The sequence below is a fragment of the Trachurus japonicus genome, chromosome 3, assembly GCF_045865225.1.
Source record: "Trachurus japonicus isolate A0001 chromosome 3, Traja_1.0".
In the NCBI taxonomy this organism is placed as follows: Eukaryota; Metazoa; Chordata; class Actinopteri; order Carangiformes; family Carangidae; genus Trachurus; species Trachurus japonicus.
The window spans coordinates 27,991,745-28,000,295 of NC_140909.1; the positions used below are offsets into that span (position 1 = coordinate 27,991,745).

The 8,551-nt window shown below is 44.1% G+C and overlaps 1 protein-coding gene across 1 annotated transcript; it reads left to right on the top strand.

Moving 5' to 3' along the window:
* On the top strand, positions 1 to 8,234 carry znf395a (zinc finger protein 395a). The gene is made up of 10 exons (XM_085768907.1): positions 1 to 138; positions 2,691 to 2,858; positions 3,036 to 3,211; positions 3,307 to 3,419; positions 3,496 to 3,707; positions 3,802 to 3,902; positions 3,990 to 4,257; positions 4,364 to 4,456; positions 5,505 to 5,575; positions 7,449 to 8,234. The coding sequence occupies exons 2-10, from the start codon at positions 2,697 to 2,699 to the stop codon at positions 7,558 to 7,560; spliced, it is 1,308 nt and encodes a 435-aa protein (XP_085625033.1). The 5' UTR covers positions 1 to 138; positions 2,691 to 2,696; the 3' UTR covers positions 7,561 to 8,234.
* Positions 8,235 to 8,551: the final 317 nt, after the last annotated feature.

Here is an 8,551-nt window from a genome sequence, read left to right on the forward strand (position 1 = left end):
CACACCCCCAACCCCCTCCTATGGTGTTGAGACTGGCTGCTGCACGTTCACCCACACTCACACACCCTCAGCTCATTCAGGAGCAGTGGACACATTCAACCTGGACTTGTTGTTGTTGTTGAAGCTGAGACTCTGCAGGTCAGTGTTATGTATGAGACTATGTTTGGGGCTATGATGCTTGTTTCCTGACTTTGTCTGCAGATCTGAATCTTGACATGTTGTCTTGAATGCACATGTAGTGATCAGTGAGGTGTGTGTGTGTGTGTGTGTGTGTGTGTGTGTGTGTGTGTGTGTGTGTGTGTGTGTGTGTGAGGCTGAGCTGTTGAACTTTAAAGAGGGGATTTAACTTTGCCCTCCGTCCTCTCACCTCTGTTTTACTCAGCTGGGTTTTCCAGTGCAGCGATCTAGGTGATTTTCTTTTTAGATCAGAGGTTTCTTGTATTTTCTGCAGAAGTTTGATCTGCAGCTTTTCCTTGCCTGTGGCATGAGCGATGTTGTTATTGTTGTTGTTTAGGTTCGGATTTTAGGAACTAAAGATAAACACCAGGTTTTGTTTGCAGATGAGACTTAAAGACTGGATTTTAGGAACTAAAGATAAACACCAGGTTTTGTTTGCAGATGAGACTTAAAGACTGGCAGTGAGAGCCATGGGCTGACTAGAAGCTGTTTTTATGTTCATTGAGGACTCTTATTGTGGAGGGTGTGAACTCAGCACTGAAGGAATTTGATTGGCTCAAAGCTCAGAGCTGCAGGGGAGACAAGGGGGTGTGTTTGTTCAGTATAGCCTATGTGTGTTTGAGTCAACGATCGTGTGTTGCTTTAAATTTCATAACACAAACACCATCCAGAACCAGAACCAAAGGGTAAAAACTAACCAGAGAAACTTATTACTAATGTTATTTGTCATGTTATTGTTTGTTTTTTAAACTAAATTTAAATTAGGAAAACATGTTACACAGATTCTTGTTCCTCACTTGAAAATTTGAATTTATTCAGATTCTTCTGCAGCATGTTTTATTTCAGTTTCTACTTTAACTTGACACAAGTTTGGCCTTAAAACTTTGAAAGGTTGTTAGTTAGTGCACTGATTCAAACCTGTGAGTCTAAAACAAGGACGAGCTGATTAGAAATGTTTTAGTTTTGGGTCAACAACCCGACAGTGAAGTGAGGATTTCAGGGATCAGAACCACAACCCTGCCAAAATAAAAGCACAGAATTAGTACGTGGCCACATTCAGTTAAAATGTGAAAATCAAAAGTAAAATTCGGCTACGGCATTTTTTAAAAATCTACATTATAATTACTGATTATGTAAATGTGTTTAACCTCAGTACAGTGGTTTCCAGCCTCAACTGGGTAAGGGGTCAACAGCTGTCAGGTTAATGTAGTGCAATAAGAAGTACAAAACAAAAAGAATCTCATAATTATAGTGCTGATAGTACTGCTATAATACTGTAAATGTACAACTAATGAAATATTGATACTGAGCCACCATTTTTAGTATGTTTATGTGTATGGTGATCTGAATGTATTAGACATGATGATGATATTTACATGTTGATGTTGATGTTTAAATTGTGCTGGACTGGACTGTATGCATTTGTTTAGTGGTTTCGTTTACATGTGTGTGGACTGGACTTGTGTGTTTGTGTTAAGTTAACCTAGAAACTCTGGTTTCATTCAGTGACTCACTGATTAACAGGAAACCTTCAATGGGGGTGGGGGTCATGTTTCATCACGTTGCCACACTGACACAGTTTAGTGAAGTTTTTGTTAATTACCATTGTTGCCAGCAGATGCACAGAGATAAAGAAGCATTGACGAACAGTTGAACCCATCTGTTTACTTTAATCTGCCTCTCAGTGAGTGAGTACACACACAAACACACGCACACATTCACACACACACACACACACACACACACACACACACACACACACACACACACACACACACACACACACACACACACACTGACTGTAAATGACACTGAAGCCTGTGAGTCACTGCACAGAACAGATCTGACCAGTAAACTTAATCCAGAGCTTCACTTTTCCCAGCAGCCACTGCACAGCTGCTTGTGTGTGTGTGGGGTGGGTTGGGGGTTGGGGGGTGGGAGGGAACCTCAGCTTTTTCTGGTCCCGATCCTCTTGTCTGTTGCACCTAGAGTCAAAGGAAATGTGCACTCACTACATGCCTGGAACAAACAGAACTTTATCTCATTTTAAATCCGTCCATTTCATTCACGTCTTTCACTGTAATTTCCATTTAACCCATTAAAGTGGTCAGACAGTTCTTCATAACCTGTCTGCTCAAGGGATGACTGTTTGATCAAACAAACTGCAGCTCCTGTAATCTGGATATTTGCATATTGAGACTTTGATTATATTTATATTGATTATGCAGCTGTGTCAGACATTCCTATAAACTCTTAACTATTACTAATGGGATCAGCTGTTTTCCATCTGCCCATCTCCACGTCCTCATCACCTCACTTTCCTTAAACTGCAGCTTTGACGAATTGTTGTGAAATGTAGGACTGGCGCAGAACACTCAGAAGTCCAACCTCCACTCCCGTTCAGACTGAAACAACTACAGAAGCCTCTTTAGCTCCCCTCGTGTGATTTATGACTGAGAACAGCAGCCCAGATGTCGCGACCGACTGAAACTCCTGTTTTTTTCCTTTCTCAGTCCGACATGTTGCCGAAGACTCGTCTGGGGAAGCGTTCCCCACTCGGAGCGTTGGTGAGCTCCCCGGGAGCGCACATGCACCTGGAGACAGGTGAGAGTGGCATCACTGTGGCAACCGCAGCTGGACAACAGGCCAGCAACAGAGCCAAAGGTCATCCTGGACTGAAGGTGAGAGGAAGTGTAAGGAACAGAAATTAACATCTGTGATGAAAGACAGAAAAATCCCAGTCACGTCTCAGTTCCTCAGATTATCATGATCATCATCACGATCATGGTGAATTCCCCATGTGGGATGTTTGGGGATGTTTGCCACTCAGGCTGAGCTGTGGTGTTTCTTTGTCTCAGGTGTATTTTCAGTTTGGCGGAGCAGGTGAACGTCCAGGTGTGGTGGACCAGCCTGAGCTCTTGCAGAGTGATGCTTCCACCTGGTCTTCATCTCTTCCCTCCTCCTCCTCCTCTTTCTCCTCAGTGCCTCTGACTGACAGTAGATCTGTCTCATCCTGCATCGACGTCCCCAGGAGGTCAGACTTACTCTGTCTCTCTTAATGTTTCTTCACCTATCTGTAGCGATTAGACTGTAACTCCTGTTTCCCCTTTGTGCTGTTTGCCTCTGCAGTCAGAGGAGGAGTCCGGAGGAGGTGGACATGGATGAGCTGATGGCAGCGATGGTTCTCAGTAGTTTGTCCTGCAGTCCTCTCCTTCACAGCCCTGTAACTCCAGACCCGACAGGTACGACGGCAACAACACTGCCGGCCGTGCTCGCCTCCTCCTGGTCGTTGTAGTAAACAGTGTGTTTATGTTTCAGCTCCTGCGATGGACTCTGGCAGTGGCGGTGGCGGTGACCTCTCTGACAGCTGTAGCAGTGGCTACTGGAGTGTCGGCCACGCTAATGGAAGTCCAGCCCCCTCCCCGCCAAGAGCAGAGAATGACGTCAGTCCGTCCACGCCGCCTGACGAAGGCCTGGACATGGAGCTGGAGCAGGTGTTGTTTGATGAGCCGGCACCGCGGAAACGCAGGGTGAGAGTTACTGTGTTACAGGATGGATTGAGCACACACACACACACACACACACACATGAATGTGAATGCTGACAGCGTGTTTCCTCCTGCAGAACTCGCTAAAGGTGGCCTACAGGTGTCTGTGGCCGACCTGTGGGAAAGTGCTGATGTCGGTGATTGGAATCAAACGCCACATCAGGACGACACACCTGTGGTGAGACTCACCTGACAGACAAATTATCTTAAATCTATTTTTTACTATTATAATCGGACCTTTGACATCTGACCTCCAACCTCATAGCCGTGGCGGTGAACACGAGCGGTGTTCACGCAGCGAGGAGGATTTCTACTACACTGAGGTCATCCAGAGGGACCAGCAGCAGCAGCCTCTCCTCTGTGGCCCCGCCCCCTCTTCCCCCACCACTCCCTCCTCTCCCTCCTCACCTCCAAGCCCTCCCCCTCCCTCGCCTCAATCTCCACCATCTCCAACATGTGGTGCTCTGAGTCGTTCTGCCCCCTCCTCCTCTTCTGGCAGCTTCCAACAGGTCCAATCAGAGCACTCCTACCAGGTAGGGTGGTGCTTACGTACACTGACAGTTTTTGACAAATATTTTTCTGATATGTATCAACATTGAAACTATTTTACATTTTGTGCTGGTTATTATATTATTATAGGCTCCGCCTCCAGGCCATGTGATCCTAGCAGCAGCTACCAGCACAGCTTCCTGCCGTTGGCCGGCCTCACCCACCACGTGCCATGGCAAGCAGGTAAATAGCCCCCATCTCCCAATTGGCTGAGTGTTTTCTTAGTGATCCAACAAAAATAGAGCAGAGAAAACAAATCCTGCAAGTAACTGGTGGCGGGCCAGAAGGGTTGAGCTTGGTGACTACTTTCCTGTGACATCACAAAGTCACAGAAGTCTTGACAGCTAATTTTAAGGCTCAGTTTCTGAATACAGACTGTTTGCATTTCTCTGTGGACTGACAACGTGACAGTACTCACCTTAATAATATAGAACCCAGACCTGCTTTATAATCACACTACACATGGACATCTACTGTTAGACTGTATGGAGCTTTATGAGACCACATCTTGTTGTGTGAAATGTTTTGTTAACCTGGTCAGTGAGTATAATGAGGAAGAATTCACCGTAAAAACTCCAGAAAACTCTACAGAGACATCGTCTGAGAAATGAAACTTCAGATTCCCTGTAATTTCACTGTTAATGTTCAACACAGAAAGGGCTCATTATGGACTTTCACTGATTTTACATTTTTCACTTATTACTGGACATCCCCAAAACTCACACACACACACGCTTCTCCAATTCACTTCTGTTTTCTCAGCCTGAATACTGGACAGCGGCCTATTGTTGATTTCCTGCACCAGCCCGGAGAAGCCTGTTAAAACTGGTTTCTACATGGAAGGGGGGGAGAAGTGTGTGTTTGTGTGTGTGTGTATTCCTCCCTGGTGGTTTTTATTCTGCAGGAAAATCCCCTCTGATGGTTTGCGGTCACATTTTCCATCAGCCTGTCACAGTGCAGTGCTGCCCCCTGCAGGCTGATACTGGAAACTGCAAAGTGTTTTCACATCAACACAAAGGACATTGAAGTCCGAGCAGTTCCAACATTATTGCGCTACACAACCTCCCACTGTAGCTTGACAAAGGGACAGCAGATTGTTTTTGAGACCATATCAGAGAAATGAGAGGAAATTATGAAAAAGCTGATGAATGACTGAAATCACACTCACAAATCCACAGTTTATTTCTCTGTAGCAGACTGACGCCTCTCTCCTCCTCCTCCTCCTCCTCAGGGTTTGTCATTTCGGGTGCGATCGACCAGTGTGGGAGAGCAGTGGCTGCAGCACCAGAGCGCCCCCAGCAGGTAAGCAACTACACACACATACACACACACACTGAAGTTTCTTAATGAGTAAAGAGTAGGGGAGACCGGGGATGGTTGTAACAAAGGGATGGTTGTAACAGCATCACTTTCACCAATAAGGGATAACATTAGAGTTATGTGATCAATATCATGTGTACCCACTCACTCCCTGACATTGCATGTGAATTTGCATGGCTGTGTCAATAAGTGTGTAGGTTTTACAGCCAAAAAACACTTTTTTAGGTCAAAAACTAATATTTTGGACCAAGCCTAAATTTTGACTAGTATCGAAACCGTTGAATATGAAAGAACAGGTTCTTAGGTAAAATATGAGTCATTTCATCAATGTTTATTTTAAACCACCATGGTGGTACAGCTAGTCAAACAATGGCTGACAGGGGTGGGGATGGTTACACCTTTTACCTTTGTTGTTTTACTGTAAGTGTCATTAAGTGTCACCATCTTTCCTGGAATTGCATGATCTGCTTCTGACCTCCTGCTTTCTAATGTTGGGATCCACACTGTTCTGTCACTGTTCTTCATTTAGCCGTCAGTGATTAATTATTTTTGTTCATACTGATGCTTTAGTGTTGGAACATGCACAATAAACTTAGATAGATGCATGTTTTTTTGGTTTGGTCTCAGTTTTTAGTTTTTAATCTCACCTTTACAATTTACCCCAGGTTGTTACAACCTACCCTGGTAGTGGGGTAGGTTGTAACAGTGGCACTCCTTGCATTTGACATCAAATAGTGAATTCTGTGATATAGTTTGAGAAGTTTAAAGGACAATTCCAGGTGAATTCAACTCGGAGGTGTATTTTCCTATCATTTTAGGTCTAAAAGAAGGAATCTGAAGATTTTCAGTTTAATTGCTCCTGTCTTGCGGTAGTTGCGTCTGTCCCCGCATCGCCACGGCAGCAATGAATGGGTGTGGATGTAAGTTCTGCTGTTTAGGCTGTTTAGAGCCCTCAAAGCCGCAATTTTTTCCACAGACAGCGTCAGATGGCTACTCAAACATGCACCGAGAAGTTTATTTACTTCAAGCAAGCCGACATGTTTGTGAAACTAGATCTAATTCAAAGTCTCCCGGAGTCTCGCGCGAGCCCGAAGTTGCAGTGCTGGTGTATTCAAGTTATGGGAGCTGAGACAAAAAGTGTTGCAACCATTCCTGGTCCCCCCTATTGTTTAATCAAAATAATAACTTGGCTCCTCATTACACATTAAAGTCTATCTGTTATATGGATGATGTTTCTTAAACCAACACTAAGTAACTTTTCAACCTTCATAAAATATTTTCATAACTTTTGTGATGATACATCGACTTACAACAAGTTGAATGACACCTCTGTCGTGGTCTGAGGGGGTCTGTATCTCTTTCTCTGGCACTAAGCAACTTTGAGGAGCATGGTAGGAACCCGGCTCTCACTTTACTTTCACTTTCACTTTTGCGAGTCACAACAAGTAGGGAACAGGCAAAACGGCACTTTAGCAATGGATTATGTTTGTGTTTTCACTTTGAAATGATCCACTGGAAACAGAAACTTAGTTTTGATGTCTTCTGTTAATTTTAATGCAGGATATTTACAGGGCTTCACGCTAGTGTTCATGGGAAATTGAGTCTTCCTTCAGGCAAAACACTACCGCTTTGGTCCACAGGCGCCACCAAACTCAACCAAAACTGAAAGTTCTTTATTACTGCTTTAAATTTAAATGCTGCAAGTTCCTTAACGTTTTCTTTAACTAAGGAAACCTGGGAAAGTAATTCAGTGCAAGCTTATTAGCGTAGTAACTCCCCCAGCTTAGGAGAAATTCTATCTTAGGTGCCATTACTGAAGAGGAAAAATAAATTATCTTCTGTGTGTGTGTGTCAGGAGGATCCGTGGCGAAGCCAAGAAGTGTCGTAAAGTTTATGGCATTGAACACAGGGACCAGTGGTGCACGGCCTGCCGCTGGAAGAAAGCCTGCCAACGCTTCCTCGACTGAGCAGGAGGAGGAGGAGGAGGAAGAGGTGGAGGAGGAGGAGGAAGAGGATGAACAGAGATGGACTGTTTGTGAGGAGCTGAACTTCACGGGGGTGGATGTTTTATAGGCTACTATACAGAAATTATTTTTTTTGTTTTTATACTCTTTCTACATTTTCTAGGAGTGTCTTTATTTTTTGAATGTGTATCCTGTAGCTGTGTCATCTCACACAACCTGTGTCCTGTTGGTGCTTTTTGATGATGACGTGACCTTTAACCAGGTCGCCTGCTGCCCTCCTCAGGTTATCCTAACTAAACCAGCCTCAGTGTCGAGATGAACATGTCAACTATAGCTGTCTGATGTAAACTGCCAGCACATGCTCGCCCCTGATTTGTTGAGACTGGGATTTAATGAAACGCCATATTTGTGCATCCATTAGTTAGCATGCTCGTTAACTCTTAATTAAATTACAGCACTGGCATGACTGGATTAACCTGTGAGGACCCCTGCCCCCCTCCTACCCCATGACCCACATGGCAGCTTTATTATGTCCTAAGACACTGACCAGTTATCCCTAGATTTCTGTTAATTGCTTTAAAGTCAACTCGACAAACTCAAATTTATGATAGTGACAATTAGTCTAATTTGGTCTGACTTCACCTACCTCACAGTGTCCACAAAGCCAAAGATGATTGAGTGAAGGTAGCTAACAGCAGTTGTCCAACTACTGTAGTTTTCAACAAGTCCTCAGCCCCCCCGACTAGGGTGGCCATTTCCACAACACCAAAAAGGAGGACACTTTGCGGCATTTAGTGAGGAAATAAAAATCGCAACATACAACTCTAGTGTACTCCCCACAACAATACAATTTTGTACATGATAACGATAATATCATGATACAGTGATTCTGAGATACTCTGTTCAACACAAGACAATTCTGTTCAACACAAGACAATTTATCTATGATATCATGTATGTGTAACAGAAGAGGAAAAAATATTCCTGAGAAGGC